The 23,644-nt window shown below is 32.8% G+C and overlaps 3 protein-coding genes, 1 long non-coding RNA gene and 1 pseudogene across 4 annotated transcripts; 1 reads left to right on the top strand and 4 right to left on the bottom strand.

Annotated features, from left to right (window-relative positions):
- Positions 1-997: 997 nt before the first annotated feature.
- Positions 998-1,768, bottom strand: LOC128172466 (uncharacterized). Its single transcript, XM_052838263.1, has one exon. It carries the CDS (start codon positions 1,681-1,683, stop codon positions 1,156-1,158), a length of 528 nt encoding a protein of 175 aa, XP_052694223.1. The 5' UTR covers positions 1,684-1,768; the 3' UTR covers positions 998-1,155.
- A 3,503-nt stretch (positions 1,769-5,271) lies between these two features.
- Positions 5,272-8,899, bottom strand: LOC128174382 (uncharacterized). The gene is made up of 2 exons (XM_052839946.1): positions 5,602-8,899; positions 5,272-5,433 (listed from the first exon to the last, which is right to left on the bottom strand). Exons 1-2 carry the CDS (start codon positions 6,910-6,912, stop codon positions 5,272-5,274), a joined length of 1,473 nt encoding a protein of 490 aa, XP_052695906.1. The 5' UTR covers positions 6,913-8,899.
- A 978-nt stretch (positions 8,900-9,877) lies between these two features.
- LOC128174381 (uncharacterized) lies at positions 9,878-12,063 on the bottom strand (annotated as a pseudogene).
- A 348-nt stretch (positions 12,064-12,411) lies between these two features.
- On the bottom strand, positions 12,412-13,222 carry LOC128172540 (uncharacterized). Its single transcript, XR_008242305.1, has 2 exons — positions 12,810-13,222; positions 12,412-12,635 (listed from the first exon to the last, which is right to left on the bottom strand). It is a non-coding gene; the product is annotated as an uncharacterized LOC128172540 (long non-coding RNA).
- A 1,175-nt stretch (positions 13,223-14,397) lies between these two features.
- Positions 14,398-20,198, top strand: LOC128174380 (ryncolin-1-like). Its single transcript, XM_052839944.1, has 7 exons — positions 14,398-14,406; positions 16,255-16,305; positions 16,485-16,544; positions 16,825-16,875; positions 17,474-17,570; positions 18,304-18,474; positions 19,862-20,198. The coding sequence occupies exons 1-7, from the start codon at positions 14,398-14,400 to the stop codon at positions 20,122-20,124; spliced, it is 702 nt and encodes a 233-aa protein (XP_052695904.1). The 3' UTR covers positions 20,125-20,198.
- The last annotated feature ends 3,446 nt before the right edge of the window (positions 20,199-23,644 follow it).

Raw genomic sequence — 23,644 nt, 5'->3', positions numbered from 1 at the left:
ATTATTCAGCAAATGATTGAAAAATATGTGTGCAGGGAAATCAAAATAAATAACTGTGTTAATAATTTTGTTTATTGCAATATGCTGCGGTAAAATTACAAATAACAATATGGTTAACATGTTATATCGAGGGTCTTAATTTACAGGGTACATAACCATGGCTGATGCACTAAAAAGCATTTATGATCTCAATTATGACAATACAATTTTTTTTTATTCAGAATGTATGATTAGAAAGGATTAATTGTATAATCAGTTTTTAAACTCAATTAAATTATTCAAACTATCCTTCTGGATGCTCTTTATTGATACACATGGACCATATGTGCACAGCAACGAACTAAATCGACACCGCTTCCTGTAAAAACATTATCGACTCGAATTTACTCGGGAGTTTTTGACAACAACATTTGCAGCGAACATCAGTATTCTAGCTACAATCCACATGAAAAGTGTAAGTATTTTAACATCAATATTTTCTTAATTTAATTTGTCTATTTTTTATGAAGCTTATAGCTTATAGAAGGTTATTTTTTATTAGCTTAATGCATGATCAAGTCAGTCGGTGTCGATAGATAAAACAACACATATGCTGAGTTCTTAATTATTATATTATCCATAACCCAGAAATAAAAAAAAACAATGATGTGTATTAAATTGATATAAATAATATTTGCCAGGAAAGATGAATAAATTAAATGCCAGTAGATCATGGTTGATTAGCTTATGAAAATTAATTACAGGAGTAACAGGATATGTATTAACATGCATTTTTTCTGACATTACAGTTATTACAATTATATATACAAAGTATTTGAGTATTAAAACATTAAATTGCTGCAGAAATAATACATTGAATCATTTACATATCAATTGTTTATGCATGATAATAGTGATAACTCTCTCTCTCTCTCATCAATAAAATACATGTATATGCTCATTCATTCTCTCTCTCTCTCTCTCTCTCTCTCTCTCTCTCCACACTCTCACATCAATAAGATATATGCTCTCTCTCTCTCTCTCTCTCTCTCTCTCTCTCATCCATACAGATTGAACAATTAAACAAAACATTAGTTTATCAAAGTCAACATACAATGAAAAAACAGAACAGTACAGGTAAATGTACAACTTAAACTGGACATACTTGTCACACATCTACTCCTCTGGTCCACTTTCATCACTTTCACTGGAGCTGTCAGAGTCATCCACCAGTGTGGCATCGTCAACAAACTCCCCCCAGTCTCGCACTCCCAGTTTCTCATCTCTTTGATGGCGAGCATGTCCCAGATACCAAAGGATGGCAGCAACATGGGAACACATACCCACAACACGAGCACCAGCCCTGCACTTGCAGTACCAAGCCTTGACTTCACCCTCACCATATTGTATCCACAGTAGGTAGGATCTTGATGACATGTGACGACTCTGCAGTTTTACACGAAGAAGGCCTGGCTCCTCTCTGTGGACTTGGATGCTGCAGTCTCCCTCTATATGTTCTTGGGCGTAGGATGGTGATAGACGCAGTTGGTAGACACCGCATGTGATGGCTCTAAGTTGTTCCTCATCCATGTTTGGAAAGTCCATCAAGTCATCAGCCTCCTTCCAGCATACTGATCGTCTGTCTAGATGGTTTTCTTCTATATGGTGCTGAAGGGTATTCACCTGCTTGGAGAGAAAAACCATTTTTGCACCAAGGGCCTGGTCTTCTTCAGTGTCTCCACTAGCAAGGGGTTTTAGGTATCTGAATTAAAGTAAAATTGAAGTGAGTAATGAGTTTATCATGTGTGTATTTTTTAACTAAACTGTATTAAAAAAAATACAAGGCTTAAAAGTTATAAGAAGAACTAGACACGATCTCGTTGCGAGCAACGAGGAGGTCTTCCGTCTGATTTTAGAAATTGAGGTTTATGTTCGATCTTGATTTTGCTATTTAACAGCTATACATGATTTAAAACAGGAAAAGAGGATCTTCATTTTAAGTGCCTGATACTATTTTGTTTCAGGTGTAAGAGTTTGTTCAACAAGTGTTTAGAAATTCCTCACCGTTCTTGAGATATCTCAGAAAGAATATTTTAGGGGCCGGACCTTATCTCCTTATTGGGGCCGCTGATCAAATATTGTAAGGTTGCATGTTGTTAAGTACATCATTTTGAGCATCTTTTCTTTTATACTGCATTTCAAAATATTTTTCCTTTTTTGAGATATAGGTGGTCAAAGTTTTGGACTTCTGACCCCTAAAAACCCCTAATTACGTAACATATGAGAAAATCGTTATACTGTTTGGCTGCATAACTGTAAGATTAACATATTTGCTTCTATAATTTATTAAAAAATATCCCTCAGTAAAGAACTATAGTTAAAAGACTTTTGAGCCCTCTAGGTCCCTTATATTAAGGGCCAGCCCCTTTTTCTTGGTATCAAATGAAAGGTCATTTGATTATAAAGACATTTTGTTCAACAAGTGTTCAGAAATCCGTTACCATTCTTGAGATATCTCAGAAAGAATATTTTAGGGGCCGGTCCCTTATCTCCTTATTGGGGCCGCTGAACCAAATTTTTTAGGCTGCATGTTGTTAAGTACATCATTTTGAGCATCTTTTCTTTTATAATGCATTTCAAAAAAGTTTTCCTTTTTGAGATATAGATGAGCAAAGTTTTGGACTTTTAAACCCTAAAAAACCCTAATTACGTAACATATGAGAAAATCGTTATACTGCTTGGCTTCATAACTGTAAGATTAACATATTTGCTTCTATAATTTATTACAAAATATCCCTCAGTAAAGAACTATAGTAAAAAGACTTTAGAGCCCTCTAGGTCCCTAATATTAAGGGCCAGCCCCTTTTTTCTTGGTATCAAATGAAAGGTCATTTGATTATAAAGACATTTTGTTCAACAAGTGTTCAGAAAGTCGTTACCATTCTTGAGATATCTGAGAAAGAATGTTTTAGGGGCCGGTTCCTTATCTCCTTATTGGGGCCGCTGAGCCAAATTTTTTAGGCTGCATGTTGTTAAGTACATCATTTTGAGCATCTTTTCTTTTATACTGCATTTCAAAATATTTTTCCTTTTTTGAGATATAGGTGGTCAAAGTTTTGGACTTCTGACCCCTAAAAACCCCTAATTACGTAACATATGAGAAAATCGTTATACTGTTTGGCTGCATAACTGTAAGATTAACATATTTGCTTCTATAATTTATTACAAAATATCCCTCAGTAAAGAACTATAGTTAAAAGACTTTTGAGCCCTCTAGGTCCCTTATATTAAGGACCAGCCCCTTTTTCTTGGTATCAAATGAAAGGTCATTTGATTATAAAGACATTTTGTTCAACAAGTGTTCAGAAATCCGTTACCATTCTTGAGATATCTCAGAAAGAATATTTTAGGGGCCGGTCCCTTATCTCCTTATTGGGGCCGCTGAACCAAATTTTTTAGGCTGCATGTTGTTAAGTACATCATTTTGAGCATCTTTTCTTTTATAATGCATTTCAAAAAAGTTTTCCTTTTTGAGATATAGATGAGCAAAGTTTTGGACTTTTAAACCCTAAAAAACCCTAATTACGTAACATATGAGAAAATCGTTATACTGCTTGGCTTCATAACTGTAAGATTAACATATTTGCTTCTATAATTTATTACAAAATATCCCTCAGTAAAGAACTATAGTAAAAAGACTTTAGAGCCCTCTAGGTCCCTAATATTAAGGGCCAGCCCCTTTTTTCTTGGTATCAAATGAAAGGTCATTTGATTATAAAGACATTTTGTTCAACAAGTGTTCAGAAAGTCGTTACCATTCTTGAGATATCTGAGAAAGAATGTTTTAGGGGCCGGTTCCTTATCTCCTTATTGGGGCCGCTGAGCCAAATTTTTTAGGCTGCATGTTGTTAAGTACATCATTTTGAGCATCTTTTCTTTTATACTGCATTTCAAAATATTTTTCCTTTTTTGAGACATAGGTGGTCAAAGTTTTGGACTTCTGACCCCTAAAAACCCCTAATTACGTAACATATGAGAAAATCGTTATACTGTTTGGCTGCATAACTGTAAGATTAACATATTTGCTTCTATAATTTATTACAAAATATCCCTCAGTAAAGAACTATAGTTAAAAGACTTTTGAGCCCTCTAGGTCCCTTATATTAAGGACCAGCCCCTTTTTCTTGGTATCAAATGAAAGGTCATTTGATTATAAAGACATTTTGTTCAACAAGTGTTCAGAAAGTCGTTACCATTCTTGAGATATCTGAGAAAGAATGTTTTAGGGGCCGGTCCCTTATCTCCATATTGGGGCCGCTGAACCAAATTTTTTAGGTTGCATGGTGTTAAGAACATCATTTTGAGCATCTTTTCTTTTATACTGCATTTCAAAATAGTTTTCCTTTTTGAGATATAGGTGGTCAAAGTTTTGGATTTCTGACCCCTAAAAATCCCTAATTACGTAACATATGAGAAAATCGTTATACTGCTCGGCTTCATAACTGTAAGATAAACATATTTGCTTCTATAATTTATTACAAAATATCCCTCGGTAAAGAGTTATGGGTAAAAGAGTTTAGAGCCCTTTAGGTCCCTAATATTAGGGGCCAGCCCCTTTTTCTTGATATCAGCAGAAAGGTCTTGTAAATATAAACCTTTTTTACATTACATGTTTTAACAAAATATTTTCCAAAAAAGAGATAAAGAGAGAAAAACACAAAAATTCACGACGCTTTTTTAATGTCAATTTTCGAGCCATAGCGAGCTTTGGCGCCAGTAGTGCTAAACATACAAAACAACAATCATGCAAAACTTCAATCTTTCCTTTACCTACATTAAAAATTTGAGCTTAATATCTCTTATAGTTTAGGAGAACAACAGAAGACAAAATACCCATATAAAAATTAGAAAACTCTCAATATCTCAAAAACAGATGTGACGTCATCAATACAAAAAATTTCCAATCAAGTTCAGACCACTATCTATCACATCCTAAAATTTGATCGAGATCGGCCGAGCCGTTTCTGAGAAATCGCGTGCACAAAAAAAGGGGAAAAAATAATAATAATAAGAATAGGGAAAAAGAAACCGAAGAATAACAAGAAGGTCTTCCGTTGGAAACGGAAGACCTTAAAAATCCCTTATCTATTTGATATAACTGTATTACATATTCATAGCAAAATAATAGAAATACATGTACAATTGATACTCAATTTTTTAAAATATTTATTAAAAATTTCAAATCTAGCAAGTTTGAGTTTTGATTTCATAAATAAAAGACCCAGTAGATTTTTATATATTTTTATAATATTTGGTAATAACTTGTCTATTGCAAATGGCACACACAATCCTGACAAAGTCACCAATGTAGGGAATTTGACTGGAAGGTAGGATGTGTCTTAGGTAACGCCATTGCTTGATCCTAGCGTTGGCAGACTCAACAACCCAACGTATCTGTGAAACATAATATGGAACATATAGTCATAATTATTAATAGGTTTTTCTTTCATTTCTCAAACATAAATGGTACTATTTAGGTTAGAAGGTTATTTACAAGCGTTAATTTATTTTACAAATATATCTTATATTGAAAGATATACTGATACTAATTATATTCCATACCTTTGTCACTAATCGACTGGTGTTTGCATTTTCTGTCGACATCTGCTTATCTCCTTTGTTAAGGAATGATGGCATTTTGGCATTAATCCCCATCTGCTCCAGACAATCCAAGGAATCCCTAAACCCACGATCAACCACAAATATGTCCTCCTCCTGTACCCAGCTCCGAATGTCCTCAAGGTTGCTGTGCATTATGTGGTTAAGGATTGTAGCATCATTGTTTCTAGCAATATAAGGACCCAGTACTGACACAAAGTAACCTGTTGTGGATACAATAATCATTGGCTTCACCAGTGGCCGTCCTTTGTGAAGACTGAATGACTGTCGTTGAAACTTGAAATTGCCACTTTTGTGTATATATATATAAGTACCATCAAGGACAAGTATTGCTGGCTGGGAAACTGTATCACCAAGAATCATCTGGGCCAGAGGTCTTGTGTGCTCCTGAATTATCTGTTTCCTGGTAACATGTCCAAATCCTAGATTTTCGGCTACAAATCCACCATTCATCAGTACTGTCCGTATTGATTTCACACCTCTATGTACACTGGATTTGGATATGTTGAATAGAGTGGACAGAATTCGATTTGACTCCCCTCCTCTTAATTTCATTAAAAATATGGCCAAGGTTGTCCGCACTGTTCTTACTGGAGTGACCTTCACTTTCCCCTCAACATATTTCAGTAAGTCCTCAAAGGCTGTTTTTGGAATTCCAAGCAGACTTTGGTAATCTGTTGAAGCAAGATTCCCGCGGCTATCAAAGTCTAATCTCGTCCTCTCCTTCTTTAAAACCTCATTCCGCAAAAACTTAACTAGTTCTGTGATTCCTGTCTTATTAAACAAAGTAGAATCAGATAAAGGATTGAGATCGTCTATGTTCTGTTGTAGGTGGTTTGGACAGCAGCGAGCTCCAGCAGGGATGATGACCTCTTTAGTAATGAAGATGTGATGTCTTACACCTACTGGAACCACAACCAGCTTTGGACCTTGGCGCTTGCACATGCAGCATGAAGCATGTCCTCTAGATGTGCTGGGAAATGGGAGAGGAATGGATGGAGGACTGAATGGAGGAGCTTCAGTGGATTGTGCTGGAACCTGCTGTACCCTGCTGGGCATACTGGTTTTCCTTTTGATGTGATGCTGGCACATACATCTGCATTTGTTACAGAGAAAGTCACTGTTTGATGGAGTCCTTCCTGTTAATTTGGCAATGAAAGCTCTATTTCTAGACGATATAATGTGCCTATCCTTCTGTCTTACTCTTTTAGGACAGTTGAAACAGCCGTAGTGTTTCTGACCAGAACCTGGCATTTCTGAAATATTTATTTTAATAAAATACAATGTTAAGGGAAAATATAAAAACACACAGTTATGTATTATACTCTGTCTAAAGTTTCTGCTTCCACCATTTTTTTCTTAATATTTTGATTATCAATCAATTGTAATACCTTTTTTATCGAATTACCAATCGCGGGATCGGTCCATTTACTGAAATGAAAAGGGTCCAGATTTTCTGTTCTTATATGCCCTTCTTCTGTTTAGAGTTTTAATAAACAACCAAAATAAGAAAGTCTACGGGGATTTTGCATAATTGCAAACAAAATGAGTACCCAGATCAGTAAGTTGAAAAAGTTTGCAAGGTGTCCCAAATACTTTGGAATGGAGAAAGATTTAAACATTTTCCATTATTAATTTGTTTTCTTTCATGTTAATTTTTCCAGGTAAAAATTGTGAAGAATCAAATTGTGAATGACAAAATTATAATTTTCCCCTTGTTTCAATTTGTCAGGTATTTGTACCGGTATTATCTTTAAAATTCATAAAAAATGGCTGGAAACTGTAACATGAGACAGACTATAAAATGTATACAAGAATATGCTGCAAATCATTTATAAATTTGCAAATTTTATGTAGCTTAACAATAACACATAAAAAAAATGGGGGGGGGGTGTTACAATATGCTGATATTTTGATATGCTGTTCATTTTCTTTTTTAAATTGATAAACATTCCCTGTTGTCAAGTTCATTTCCACAATATTGAATAAAGGTAATTGTACAGTGTAGTATAACGAAATTCATTTTCATTGGGTTTTTTTTAATATAGTTAAAATTTTGGATCCGCACCTGTAGGCCAATTCGAGTTATTGCCCTTTATTGAAATAAAAAAAAATAAAATAAACAACAAACGTATATATCACATAGAAAACAAGGTATGATTCAAATTAATAAACAACATTTATCTCTATGTGTTCTTTATCTGAAGTAGTCATACGAAGTTTTTCTCTCTTCCTTTTGTATGAGTTTTATTGTCATTTACAAGAACAAAAAGTGAAAGAAACTTTTTTTCTTTTCATTATGAAAAGTTCATATACATTTTTTTTACTTTAAGTGGCATTTGTCCATGTTTATAGAATGTTTGATTAGTAATTTAAACTGACGAATTGAAAATGGATAAGGAAATAAAGAGTAAAACGTTATATAGGTAATGCTACTCTGCTAAGTCCGAGCGTGTTGGTGTATATGTACATGGGTATGAGAGTAGAAGGACGTTATGAACTTGTACGAAGCACAGAAAATAAACTGTCTGTTATAAAATTATACATGCCTACTATATACATGTATACACTCTATGACTGATATTAACAAAAAAAGTAAATAAGCCAAGAAAAAAACCGACATGACTCCCCGAGTGCTCAAAATGTCAACAGGGTGACGTGACTTTTCTCTTCTCAAGTTTGTTTAATTATTTACAGAATATATTATATAAAAATTTCAATTATAGAACAAATGATCGATAGAATAATAAAAAAAACCCTCACCTTCAACTTTTATGAATCCAGTAAAAAGGTTTGCTTTCTTTCGTGTATTCGTTACATAACGCTATTCTTTTGATCTTGACAGCTAGCAGCTTCCAGACGACATCTTTGATGTTGCCGCGAATGTTGTATTTATTTTTTCCCGATATGAGCGCATTGTTTACGGCTTAATATTTTGAATGTAATTTATTCAATTGATGCTATATCTTTATTTTCTGTAATAAAATTGAGCCGTAATGAATGCGCTCTTGGTGAATTTTACGACTGAATTTAGTAAAACTTCAAGGTTTTCCCGGAAAATTGTGAACCGGGTAGGGTTTGGGCAATTAGTGTTCATTTGCAAACATCCGGTGAAAGGAAACTAGTGCATATTTTGATTTGGACTCTGATATAGATGGAAAATATTCCCCTAGAAATGTTCTAAATCTTTGTGTAATTTTTTCAAATTTACTAGGCCAAATGAGGGATGTTGTGGACCGAGTTCTTTTATACGTCATTTTTATACATTATAATGACGTCATTTGTTTGATATATTTTTGATTTCAGATACGGAAACCAGATGCGATTTTTATCAAGATCTGTTTATCTTGCACTCAGGGCGTAATGAATTTGGACGTTAAGGTAGAGCAGCGGTCAAACAGAAAGTTTTGTGTTGAGTTTGGACCTTGTGTCACTGGTGCAGAAATCAATTAAGAATGGTGTTTGACGGTAAGGACAGTTTTCTTTCAATTTTAAAAAAGTTCACCAACAACACACAGTTTTCTTTCAATTTTCCAAAAATTCATCAACAATACACAGAATACTAACAAAAAATTCAGAAAAGATTATCAGTGTCCGCTGGGTGCCAAAACTGCTTTCCAGCGATGGCAGTGAAATGAGGTTTTAGACATTTTTCTTCTTATTTTCAGAGTTTATTGCATAAGATTTTATCTTAAATGTATACCAATGAAATATGTGCATGTTTTATTTATAATAACATGATCATCACAGACACAACATTTATCATAGTACTTTGTCCTGCGTTACAAGAGGTGATAAAACAAATTATAAGAAATGCACTCACAAAAAAAACTTCATCTACAATGTCACATAAGGTTATTGGTCTAACTTCTTGCAGAATACGCACAAAAGTTCTTGATATGCTTCATTTTGCGCTCAACGTGTATGCGTGCAGATTCAATCCTCCTGGTGTTTTTAACTTCTTTCTTGATTTTATGTCAGAAATGGAGGGCAGTACAATTTAACATTTTGTGATTAATCATCTTTAATGTGTATAAATCATTATCATTTGTCCACTTTAACAGCATCACACTCCTGTAGTAGATCATACATGTACAGTCCACTTTCTCTGGTTATCTGATACTTATCCACCCCAAAGAGGAGATACAAAAAAAAGTGAGACTCTGGGTTTGTAGAGATGATGGATTTTTCTTATTCGCATAAGAACCATAAAAGCATCCTAATTTCTAAGCTTCCTTTTCACTCTCCCTTTCTTTGCATCAATTTCACAGCAGAAGAACCCAAAACAATGTTGTCTGCTCTTGTTGTATTAAGCATTCTAATAATGCTTTTTATGTGTCACAATCTGAAAGTCCGGTATAAAACAACATTTTGTCATTATTGTCCTAAATATCTTCTATGGAGTTCACAGTTCGAGAAGTTGTCCGAGAGGGATAACAAAATATCCTTGCCTGATTTGCTTTAAGTAGGGCTATCTAAATGTGGATGTTGGGGAGATGGTCTTTGTACTCTTTGATGTACAGAATTACTGAAATATAAGATAATTCACGAGAAAATAAACACTTCCATTTTTCCTATAGATTTTGTGTTAACTTTTCAACTGGTCAAAGAATCTAATTCTGACATTCTCATTTATCATACTTATGCTCATTATCTGACCCTTATAATAAGAAAAAATATGATAAACAATGTTAAAATTTTCATTCTCGTTATTACGGTTACAAATATATGTACCTGATATTTCAATACATTTTTTTTTATAAAAATGATAAAGTTTAACATTTTTTGATTCAAATTGTTACATTACTCACTTGTGGTCATTTACATCTACTGCTTGGGCTGGGCTTTCTAGGTTCATTTTATTACCTTTCTTTGAAAGTCTTATTCTAACCGATTTCACTGTCTTGTACGGAGGGAAAAAAGGTTGGTGTTTGATTGTTCTTATTCCTTCAATTACCACCAGAGAAGTGGTCAGAACACACCTAAACTCAATGAAAAAGTTCATTAACAATAAGCATTCTAGTGGGGAGTAGGGGGATAGGGAGAGAAGAGACGGGGCAAGAAGTGGAAAAAGAGGGTGCAAATGAGAAGGTCTTGATTTGTTGAGGAAAGTGTGTTTTCATATCATAAAAGGTGGTGATTTATATGTACCTCACTGCGAATGAGAAATTATGATCTTACCCGAGTTCGCTTGGGATTAAACTGTTTACGACTTATAGCTCTAAGCCAAGCAGGGCGAAGGTGTTGTCTCTATGGTAGTTCATGCAGTTTTACCGGTTTACCGAATCTACCAGTGTGCCCAGGAACATTTTGACAGTCTTTAACGTAACCGTAATGTTCCCCATGCTATTATAACTTTAAGTTAACAATTCCTGCACTCACGAAGCTTAACTCTAACGCATGGCTTGACTATCGAAAATTGGGAATTTAGAGGCAAGCGTATTGAAGATCGTTATAAATCTGGATAGAACTGGATCGTGATACATGGAAACTAGAATAGGATCTGTTCAAATTTGGTTGTGTGAGATTTCAAACGAAACACCGATTTTGTAAGAAGGAAAATGTACAAATAAATCCGAGTGTAAATGTAAATGTTTAAAACACATAATATTGAATGTCTACCTGTGGTGAAATATACTACATTTCTGAAATATTTATACATATACTCTTTTTTTACCATGTCAGTAAGGTTCTATACAGCCTGGATAAGAGAGACACCTATCGATCAAAATCATTCTCGCATACTTTTAACAATGTTTAGCTATCAGTCCCACTCTGCAAGTGGCGTACCAGCTAAAGATAACGGCTATTGCAAATGAATTGATGTTTCGAGGACATCTCAGCTATGTTAAGGGCGTCCATACAAAAATAGCGATATTTATCACATAAAGTGTAAGCCTTTGAACAATCTTGGTATTCTACCCCAAACATTTGTTAAACAAAGTGGTATTTTATCGATTATACAAATTAAATAATTTGTTATCGGATGAGCAATTTTTGAGTCTCTTGGGAATACCCTGTCACGTGATACTGCTAAAAATAGATGAACCAGGAATAATACGAAAAAATGCAAAGTGCAAGGGCATAACATAAACAAATATAGTTATTTCTGTTTCTAACTTGTAAAATGAACCTTCAAAATTTCGAAAAGTGCTGGGAGCTTAAAATATTCAAGTAAGAACAATTATTAAATTCAATGTAAACAGTGTATGAACAGCAATTAACTGGGATTTCCCGCAATTAACGCTTATTTATATGAAATGCGTAGCGACTTCATACAGCTCCCAGCACTTTTTGATATAATAGGGATACAATGGTAAGACATGGAAATTTTCAATATATTTGATCAAGTGTATGCCCTTGCACTTCTGCATTTTATCTGACCCACTTCACTTTCAGCGTCATTTGCGTGAAATTCAAACGCAACACTGACTAAGATCATGATTTTAATTTTCATTCTTAAAATAATTTAACGCTGTGAATTTCACTAAAATAATGTTAAAATGTTGTTTCTGTTCACACCAATCATCATTATAAAATTGTTGAAATTGGAAAAACATAACTTCACCAGTTGCCTTTATTGGGGGGGGGGGGGGGGGTGTAAGTGTTGAGTTTGTAATTTACACATTTATGTTTCATAATAATTTATGTTACTATGCTGACGAATAAGTTCTTTTAATGTATAATCAGGTTTACTTGTAATCATAATTGATATTTTAGTACTAATTAAAGAAAGCAAGAAGAAACAATATATCAATATTATCAAGAATTTATTTTGATAATCAACTTTACAAATACTATAGAGATTGCTTTTCTGTGACAAACTGTTCAACAAGACTAGTGTTTTCTGATTTTTAGTATTTTTCAGTCATAATGTGTAATTTATGGAAATTGACAATTCTTCTTGCACACTACATGTTCTTCTCTTCTGTCTTTTTGATATTAAGAGGTAGTCCAGTTGATAAGAAAACCAATACCTGAAATGATGAATATATATCAATTTCAAATTTCATTTCAATAGATATCAATGCAAATTATTATAATAGGTTACATTAGTATCATTATCAATATAAGATTAAAAAACAACAAACTATGCATGAAGTTGAAGTTAGTGAGTAAAAGAAATATTTATATACATTTGTAGTACCTACTTTTCATCAACATCCCAAGAAGTGTTTTCAGTGGACCATCTACTGCCTAAGTAACCCTGAAAATGAATAATGTGTCATAATTAGCATTGAGCTATTGTGTTAAAGATAACATGAAAATGAAACATTACTCTATTATTGGGCATATTAATGGCGGTTTCAATTTCAGTGATATTACAACAGGCATAATCAAATGTTTATTTTTTAAAATGTGTGGAAATTCAGTTTGAACACACTTTAATTTTGTCTTAAATAAAACTAATTAGATCTTCATAAAAGGCTGAATAAAATAACACATTCGATTTACTTAAACAAATTACAATCTTGTCTATAATCATTCCAGATCCTCACAGTAATCTTTGTAGTGCTAGCACATACAGTGTTTGGCCATGGACTTTTTATTGTGTACTTTGAACATGGAGGAAATACGATCTAATATTATCGCGATATGAGACCAGCAAAAAGCTACAATGAGCCCCAACGCTCTCTATGATCAAAACTAGCAAAACGCAGAACAATTACTTTGCCTGACTGAGTCACCAAACTGATGTTTGAACACAATATTACATGAAAAACAAATGTAAACAAGTAAACAAAATCGAAGCCGAGGAATTTCACTTCGTTTCCGTTCCATCCAACAATATTAGGTAATATAAAACAATATCTAGGGGAAGTACAGATAAATCCTACCTTGTTCTGTTGAATCCTATGCCGATTTCTGTCCACGCTGGTTGTATACGAGTTAAATTCCGAAATATATCACTGAAGTCCACATGTTTATTCTGATCACAGCTGCAAGCGCCGGTGTGACGTAGTCAACCTCGATACGTCATCAGACGACTTAGGAATTTCATGATTTCGCGAGATATAAAGAATAGTTTATTTCAGTACACCTTTCTTGAACCATTCAAACCCAATAATTAATCATATTCATTTTGGTAGATGTTTGTTAATTACCGAAATACCCATATCTCGTAAAATCTCATGAATAAGGGACGGGGCTTATGCAAATTTTTCTAAATCACACGTGGTAGAATTCTTAGACCTTCCTTAACATAGCTGAGATTTTTCAAGTGTCATGCAACTCTTCAGTCCTTATCAATTACAAGAATCTCTTCCTGTTTTCAGCAGGTCGATCCACTCAGAACAGATCGATTTGATAGCTACACATTCGTTTTTACCCATTTTTGATAATGAGTCAACAATTCGATAATTCATGATCAAGAATTTGAAATATCTTAAGAAATAAAGTTACACGATTAATTATTGACTGATGACAAAAACAGCTCTGTAGAGCCTTCATATCTAACTAACATTAAATTTTAAATTTACTACAATTGAAATTATGTTTTAGTTTTTTATTTTAAATCTCTGTTAACATCTACTTATTTTTTAATAGCACATTCCTTGTGCATACTGCATTTGAATTTCAACTTGGAAATGGCTATAGATAAGGAAGAAAAATATTTAATTTAAAAGGAAACCTGTCGATTGATTCACAGCTTAGTTTAGTTTCAGTTTTAATGCATATGAGTTTATGAAAATAACCGGTACAGTATACGTAATCATAGTTGTTTTCATTGTTAAGAAAATGGCAGAGGTAAGTTAAATAGCTTATTTAATAATTTATGAAATATAAATTGTACTTTTACTGTGTATTCAAGGGGTGTTTTTGTTCTGAATAGTTTATGAAGACATTGTTATTGTTGTATTTTACTGATGAAATCAATAATTAAATTGTGAGGGCTTTTTTGTCTACCGATAAGGAAAAAAATATTTGCCTGCATCCAAATCTTATTCCAGTTTGAGATAAATTTCCAAAGAAAACAATTATATTTGTTTTCTTTTTTTCTTTTCTTCGTTTTTGGGCTTTTTTGTTTTTTGTTTTGTTTTTATTTTTTAATTTTAATTTTTTTTTGTGAAGAAGGGGGGGGGGGTCTTGTTATCTATTGCCTGTCCAAGATTATTGATACCGTCTATATTTGACAAGTTTCTATGAAATTACCTATCTGTCAAAGAAATGCAATTGAAATTTATGCAGAGGATAATAACCAATGTTTACGTTTTTGTCATCGAATGTTTTTACTACAGAGAACTTATCATGAACGAAAAGAAATTTCTTAAGGATATTTATGATCAGAAATGTTGACATCGTTTAATCATTTAGAGGTAATCGGGAATCATCACATAATTTTTCAACTTAAAATCTGTGTACTTTTTATATCATAAGCAATGCAAAATCCCAGTATACTTTCTATTTCCATCTGTTTATTGAAACCTTTAGTGGTAGAAGGGGTGTTTCAAACTAGAATTCTGGACTTTTTGCATTTTATTGGATGAATGTTGTTTGGGCACAAAGGTATTTATGATTATCGAAGTATTAAGCAAAAAAAATGGGGAGGCAGAAACTTGGGACAATGGTAAAACACAGAATGAAGTGTGGACTTAATGGTTTTCTAACTGTTTATATCTTATTATCATTCATAATACATAACAACAATTGGAAACAAAAAACAATTGTCCAATACATGTAAAAGAGAAATTAGTAATTAATTGCCAAATAATTGTTAAGCACTTATAGTGTTAAATCATTTTATTTGTGCGTGCCAATGTTTGTGGGTAGTCAACATTTTCGTTATTAATCATGATCAGGACGTTATTTCGTTGGTATTATAATCAGAACAATTTTGATTCATATTAAATAAATGATTGTTTAAAGTTTCGCGGGTATGTAAAGTCGTTGGCAGCGGTTTCCAACAAAAGCCACGAATATTGGCCCGCCACCAACAATGATTCTTTCACACTACAGAACAAAACCCAGATTTGGGTTGACATACCTGGTAATATAAATGCAGCTTATGTTGTACTCTGACGACAATTACGTTAAAAAATGTACAACTCATAGCTTGTCACATAACACTCTTATTTGACCAAACATTGCGTAGAATAACGAGATGATATTATATATCTGGATCATAAACCTAATGATATGTCATTGATTTCATCTCTTTTTTTAAGGAAACATTTAATGTGTTAACTCATTTTAAAACAAGTTTTGTATAACAATGCTATCTACATGTATATATGTGATAGAAAAATGAAAATGTTTATCCATCAAAATTATACGAATACTGCTAGCATTTAATTGTTAATGAACTTATTTATGTTCATTGACAGAAAGTTTTTGTTTTTTAAGGGAAATATATTTTGATATTTTACATGAAAAAAGGCTGCTTTCTTCAATCACTATGTGTTCCAAACTTTTAAATAGCTATTGATTTTGTAGATATATACATGTTATTACAAAACGAAAGTATATCTGATTTTATCGTTTCCAGGTTTACTTGCATAGTTTTTTTTTCATGTTTTGGTAACACAAACGTTTATCAACGAAACAAATTAATCATTCAAATAAGTGCTGATTTTAAGTTCTGATTTGTTTGATTAGGGTTTGAGAGATTCGAGCTATGAAGCGTGTGTTGCCGTCAATAATGCCGTGGTTTGTATAACTTTTTCATATATTCCTACCTAAATGAATTATATTTGCAAATTGTTTCATAAAGAATGATACAAACTGCATTAAAAGACGTACTTCAAAATTCATAGAACTTATCGCGAGATAAAAATAGGCTTAGCTATTTGATAAGTTTGAGTACTTTTACTATTATATTTCCATAGAATGGGTCGCATCCTGATTATGTAGAACTCGTAGATTCTACATATGAAAAATTGCCAGAGGTAGGTATGCAAGGACGAAATTCATTTACATTTACTTTGTCTGTAGTCATCATCAATTTTCTTTAACTACACATATTTATATAATGTATCATATTTTGTTAAATTCAATATATAGTGTGTACAATTTTTGTTATGGATATTAATTGGATAGTACTGTATATGGCTATTCAGCCGATATTGGTTTAAAATATGAAATATGATAACCTAATACCATATTTTTCAATGATAATTTATTTAAAATAATAATTATATATTATTGGTACATGCAATTTTGTTTTAGAACCACAATGATTCTTCGCATAACGAGTATACGACACCATCGGATGTCCAGGTAAATCACGAATAGTAAATGTTTTATCGGAATGTTATTTAATCATATTAATAAAGTACTTTAAAACTGGTTTTCTTTAACAAAAATAAAGTCATCAGTATCAAAGAGAAACAATAATGTAGCCAAAATATAAAATATGTTTTTAAAAACATGATAATACGAGGAAACCAAAGGAGTAAGTGTGAAGTTGATTTTCAACTTGACAAATCAATGCGATTTTTAAAAATATTCCTTTTTTTTTTTTTTAAATACTCACACCTTTAGCAGATTATAGTGAACCATTTTTTTGACTTACATTTTATTCTAAAGTAAAACGTTTAAAAAATAAATTTTTTGTGCAAAATTTCGATTTTGTTTTAACATCTAATTTAGTTAAACTAGATACTTGTATCAAAAAACAAATGGCAGATTCACTTTATATGTCGACATTTTGTATTTTATTAAAACAAAAAGACAAAGTATATTTTACTTAGTAATGCTGTAGCGTGCAATATGTTAGCGTAGTAATAATTAGTTTGTAATTAAAGGTTACATGTGTTGTTAAATATTTACATGTATATATGTACACTTTTACGTACAATAAAATATGGATTTATAGGTATTTCAACACAGACGAGACGGATCTGTAGACTTTTACCTTTTCTGGGACAATTACAAAAAAGGATTTGGAGAGCCAGATGGAGAATACTGGCTTGGTATGATATTTAACGAAGTTGCCGTTATTCCTAAAAAAAAATTTGGTTGAAAATTTCGATAAATGTTAATCCGATTCGGGTAATTATAACTACTTCATGAATAATAAAAAAATGCATTTGTTGTTATAAATCATTTGGAACTATTGTTAAAATATATATTTTTTACGCAAAAAAATTAAGCTTATATTTCTCACTTTCATCAAATCAGTTACCGGGAAAGAAAATGCGTCCTTATTATCGGAGATTTTTTTTTAAAAAGATTGTGAAAAAAACACATAACCGACGCCCGTTTCTTGCTAATAATTTGTCTGTTTATAGGTCTAATCTTTTGTAAAATATTTGTGTTTCTCTGTTTTTAACTGTTTTTAACGGTCTTAAAATAAACCAATCAAAAAGTATAATTGTTGTAAGTTTACACTGTATTGTGTAACCATACGCTATTGTTGAATTGACAAAAAATGTAGCGGAGATCAATTTTCAACTTCAACATTTTGTAAAGATTCTGATATGTATAACTTTGTATTACAAGTAAAGTTGATGTTGTCTATGCATTTTAACATTAATTTTCGTTTCTTTTTCATTTGATTGGTTACAGAATGCAGGATAGAATAAAATATGCAGAATTTGACTTAAATATTTCTATGATGTATCGTGCATTTTGCATCATACCCTATCCTTGTCAACTTTTACGATTGTAAAACAGTAGTTAACTAATGCAATACATTTTATTCAGGAAACGATCATCTTCACCAACTGACATCTTTGGGAACTTCAGATTTTTATGTGCGTCTCGAGAAATTCACTGGAGGATGGGCGTATGCAAAATATAACAATTTCAGTGTAGCTGACGAATCATATGGATACAGAATGAGATTGAAAGTCGGGTCATATCAGGGAAATGCAGGTACATGCATCTAGACACAAAACATTTTCAAAATTCAAATTATAGTCCAATCCACACTTTGCAAAAGTTGTTTCCCTTCGCAGGGTCAACCCATAGGTCAAACGGGAAAAATCATCTTTTTCCTTTTTTATGCAACCAAGTATTTGGGCGTCTTGTGATTTTGAATTTAATTTATTCCTTAAATATGTGCGTTGTCTCACCCTGGGGCAACGGAAACGGATTTTTAATGTCAAATGACAAAGTTATACACCTCTAAACTACAAAGGCTACTGTGTGAAATCAATGGGTTTTCCCTAAAGATGGCTGCCGAGGGATTTAACTTTTTTAAAGTATGGATTGGTCTATATTTATTTATTTATTTATGAAATGTATCCTAAATGTATACTAATTATTTTAAATTGATAACCTAATTAATCGAATTCACATTCTTAGTGGGGGAGTTAAGGCTGTATCCGGGAATTGCCATGCAGATGAGCTACTTAAAATTTAGGGGGGAAAGTATGTTTTACCGTGTTTTTCTGATGATTAAAAAAGATGATCCAACTAAGAGCAAGTAGTCACGAAGAAGTTAAATTATGACATTATTCAATTTTATCTAAAAGAAATGTGGATTGATAAAACGCAAAAAATTGATTTTAAAATTCAAAAACAGATTTGAACAATATGCTTTTATTCCTAAGTTTGACAATAAATGCAGGAAAAATACAAGGGATGGTATAGTTTTGTCATATATAGGACTCAATAAACTTTTTTTTAGAATCAGTGCACTAATTATTTTTATGGTACTTTTTGTAATACCCACTATATATAAATTGGTTTGGTGAATGTTGATTGTGTGCCTTTGCTCCCATATTTATTTTTTCAAATGTTTTATTTATTAAATACCATGTTCTTTTGACGTTACCAGGTGTAAACAGTATCTATACATTAACCGGGATATGTCAGAATTAAAAAAAAAAATAAAAAACTTGTTTTTCAATCAGTTTTATGTGCATACGTGTACCTGCATTGTTAGTTTATTTCTTTAGCACACGTTGCTATACTGTATAAAAAATACTAAACAAAATACATTATAATCTGTATATATTATCAAAATACAGATTTTAGGCTGTATATTTTTAATTCTAAATCTATTACACTTGTTCAACGTTGATCTACAAAACATTTTGCACGACCTAATATCTTGCCAAAGAGGGTCATTTTAGAGCTGGTTTGGATATGTCTGTTAAATAAATAGATAAAAGGTAAAAACTTGTCTTGCAGTATGTGCATTGAGATTATGCATCTTATGGCTGAATAATCGTCTATTGCTAAATTTTCTTGTTACGAGGAAACTGACATATCGTTTTAATTATTATATATATATATGTTTTTAACTACTAAATAGAAGACTCCATTGAGAGCGAGGGGACTACCAATACAAATGGCTTTAAGTTCAGCACCTCAGATATAGATAACGATGTTGCCTCTACTAGTTGCGCCGTTGCACGTAAGGGAGCCTGGTGGTATAAGGAATGTACGTGGGCAAACCTGAATGGAATCTACGGAAACGGAAGCTGTGCTGCCGCTGGAAATTGTAACTTTTGGTATTCGCTGACTAACAGCTTTAATGGAATCAAAACATCCTTTATGATGGTTCGACGTGCATGATGATACAGACGAATTTTCTTTAATAGATATATGTAATCAGATTTCAAGATTTCCAAAGTTTCTTTGTGTGATAAGACAAGCTTCGAATATTGCTTTCAAATTAAATATTTTATGTTAAAGTGACATTTTCTACTTGACTAGTACTATTTAATGTTAGCAAATTATTATATGATATATAATTATACTCTTTATATAACTGATCGAACGATTTATGAATAGCGGCTGATTAATTTTATGATGTATTTTATCGAAAAGTGCATATACCTAGCTAAAACCTGCAAACACTTTATTTATCAAATTACTTGACTAGAACTATTTAATGGTAGCAAATTATTATATAATATATAATTATACTCTTTATATAACTGATTTTATCGAAAAGTGCATATACCTAGCTAAAACCTGCTAAAACCTTATTGCATTTCTTAAGAAAATTATGCAAACAAAAATCACTCTTTTTGTGACAGAATAGATCAAAAGAAATTCTGTCAATTTTAGCATTAAATGTATAATTTTGGATTGTTTGACAGTTTTTATATTGTTTAAAAAAGCAAAATTCAGTTATAACACCAAAATGATATCATATTGTGTGATATTTTTCATATAAAATAATTCTTTTAAGGTATTCGATTTATAAGAGCCCCAGATTTAATGAATCTTGGGCTAATACATGTACGGATCGAATACCTAAAAAAAAAAAAATTAATAAGTATCAATATGTAACAGTGGAATGTGTCATATCTAATGACATTTCCCATTTCTTGAAGAGTTGTTCCCTTCGCTTTTTTTTTATAAAAATTATTTCTAGAAAAATCTATAGATTATAAAAATTATATTATTAGTTTTTGTATTCCTAATGATAAAATACATCTTCACCAAATCATTTATTGATATTCCTAGTATTAATATTTTTATTTTAAAAATAGATAATTAATCTGTTCCACCGTGTTTGCGTATTTGTTTAATAAGAATATCTTGCGAAAATCCTGATTTTATTTGTGATATTGAATGACGCAGTATAATTGTTATCAACTAACCACGCTATAACTTTAACTAAAACTATGAATGCACAGTTTCGGTCTATCAGCCTGTTGTTATAATTGTGTTGTGTTTTATTTCACAGTAGGTAGATATATTACATTTTTTTTTGGTGAGGTGTGATTTTCAAGGGGCATGGTAACAATTGTGGTCAAATTCTATTTTCTATTTTTATTTATTAACAATCCTCAGGTAGTGTTGATTAAAAGTTGTGAAATTCATGACCCCCGGGGTAGGGTGGGGCCACAATGGGGGGTCGAAATTTTACATAGGAATATATATAGTAAATCTTTAAAAATCTTCTTCTCAGAAACTAAACAGCCAGGAAAGCTGAAACTTGTGTGGAAGCATCCTCAGGTAGTGTAGATTCAAAGTTGTGAAATTCATGACCCCCGGGGGTAGGGTGGGGCAACAATGGGGGGTCGAAGTTTTACATAGGAACATATAGAATAATTCTTTAAAAATCTTCTTCTCAGAAACTAAACAGCCAGGAAAGCTGAAACTTGTGTGGAAGCAACCTCAGGTAGTGTAGATTCAAAGTTGTGAAATTCATGACCCCCGGGGGTATGGTGGGGCCACAATGGGGGGTCGAAGTTTTACATAGGAATATATAGAGTAAATCTTTAAAAATCTTCTTCTCAGAAACTAATCAGCCAGGAAAGCTGAAACTTGTGTGGAAACATCCTCAGGTAGTGTAGATTCAAAGTTGTGAAAATCATGATCCTTGGGGGTAGGGTGGGGCCTCAATGGGGGGTCGAAATTTTACATAGGAATATATAGAGTAAATCTTTAAAAATCTTCTTCTCAGAAACTTATCAGCCAGGAAAGCTGAAACTTGTGTGGAAGCATCCTCAGGTAGTGTAGATTCAAAGTTGTGAAAATCATGATCCCTGGGGGTAGGGTGGGGCCACAATGGGGGGGGGGGGTCGAAATTTAACATAGGAATATATAGAGTAAATCTTTAAAAATCTTCTTCTCAGAAACTAATCAGCCAGGAAAGCTGAAACTTGTGTGGAAGCATCCTCAGGTAGTGTAGATTCAAAGTTGTAAAAATCATGATCCCTGGGGGTAGGGTGAGGCCACATTTGGGGGGGGGGGTGTTAACATTTTACATAGAAATATATAGCGTTAATATTTAAAAATCTTCTTCTCAGAAACTAATCAGCCAGGAAAGCTGAAACTTGTGTGGAAGTATCCTCAGGTAGTGTAGATTCAAAGTTGTGAAAATCATGATCCCTGGGGGTAGGGTGACATGGGGGGGGGTGTTAAAGTTTTACATAGGAATATATAGAGTAAATCTTTAAAAATCTTCTTCTCAGAAACTAATCAGCAAGATTCTTTATAATTGTTAAAACTTTGGCTCCAGGACAATTCTTCGGCCTCACAAGAAGGTTCAGAGTTTGATGTAGCTAAATATCCCATTTATAGCAATTGTAAAGGATTTTTTTGAGAACTGCAATACTCAACATGTGATGTGACTATAAAATTGAAGCAGGCAGCTATTTTTTCATTAGAATCTTTTTGTATTACTGTATTGAGTTGTTGCCCTTGATTTATTGATTCTTGATTATTTTAATTAATGCATCCACTGTTAACCAATTATTGTGATGATTATTTTTATACAATAATAATTATTCAATGTATATAAGTTGTTCTGCATCAGAAGTTTTGGGTTAGGCCGGATTAGTTTGTTTATTTTTGATTTCCAATTTTTAGATACTATGAATTATTTTCGGCCGGCACATATATAGGGACAGTGTATATTACATTATGATGAGCGACTGTTTGGGGTTAAACTTGAACAGGTATGGGTAGATTGAGTGTGTGAACATCCGTGTTTTCTAACCTTCGATACAAAGTGTGCGGTCATTCCTGCTCTATATCGCATTAATACAAGTGTACAGTCATACCTGCTTGTATTGGTGGTGGTTGAGTCGGAGCACTAGTGTATGGTCATCCCTGCAGGTGTTCAGGCCTTTCTAGCGCAAATGTGCGGCACTCCCTGCTTGCGTTAGGTTTAGCTGTTGGCGGAAACGTTGGTACCTGTTGAGTTGCGTAGGTGTGCGGTCATCCCTGCCTGCGTAACGTTGAGTTCCTATATATGTGCAGGAGCGGTGATTAAAGTCTGCTCTTGTAAATATTGGCAGCAATCAGGGCTATCCGAGTTCCAAGGGGGAAAATGGATTTTATTTATACAGGATCTACGTGTATTATTGTACATTGTCCAGATTGCTTGTATTATGACTCCATTAAGCTGACTTTATCATACCTATTGTTCCTCAAGTGTGCGATGTGGCCCATGGGCCTCTTGTGTTTACATAGGTTCAATATACCGGTAAAAATCGTTTTCAACCTGCTTTGTCTATATTGTAATTCATTTCAAGCATAAATAAACAGTTCCTTCAATTAAGACATCCATGTTAGATTTCAAACTGGAATTTTTACACTTCAACATTTCATCATGCTCTCTTGTTGCACGTTT

This window comes from Crassostrea angulata, chromosome 2, assembly GCF_025612915.1.
Source record: "Crassostrea angulata isolate pt1a10 chromosome 2, ASM2561291v2, whole genome shotgun sequence".
NCBI classification, from domain to species: domain Eukaryota; kingdom Metazoa; phylum Mollusca; class Bivalvia; order Ostreida; family Ostreidae; genus Magallana; species Magallana angulata.
The sequence above is the reverse complement of the archived record's forward strand: the minus strand, read 5'-3'. Positions and strand labels throughout refer to the sequence as shown.

What these genes read in the sequence shown, in the direction of transcription:
- LOC128174380 (XM_052839944.1), top strand. An exon ending in CGACACCATCGGATGTCCAG is followed by an intron (nt 16,876 to 17,473) that starts GTAAATCACGAA and finishes ATGGATTTATAG; the next exon opens with GTATTTCAACACAGACGAGA. An exon ending in AGATGGAGAATACTGGCTTG is followed by an intron (nt 17,571 to 18,303) that starts GTATGATATTTA and finishes CATTTTATTCAG; the next exon opens with GAAACGATCATCTTCACCAA.
- LOC128172466 (XM_052838263.1), bottom strand. Translation starts at nt 1,683, where the DNA reads ATGGTTTTTCTCTCCAAGCAGGTGAATACCCTTCAGCACCATATAGAA.
- LOC128174382 (XM_052839946.1), bottom strand. Translation starts at nt 6,912, where the DNA reads ATGCCAGGTTCTGGTCAGAAACACTACGGCTGTTTCAACTGTCCTAAA. An exon ending in CCAGTCGATTAGTGACAAAG is followed by an intron (nt 5,434 to 5,601) that starts GTATGGAATATA and finishes TATGTTTCACAG; the next exon opens with ATACGTTGGGTTGTTGAGTC.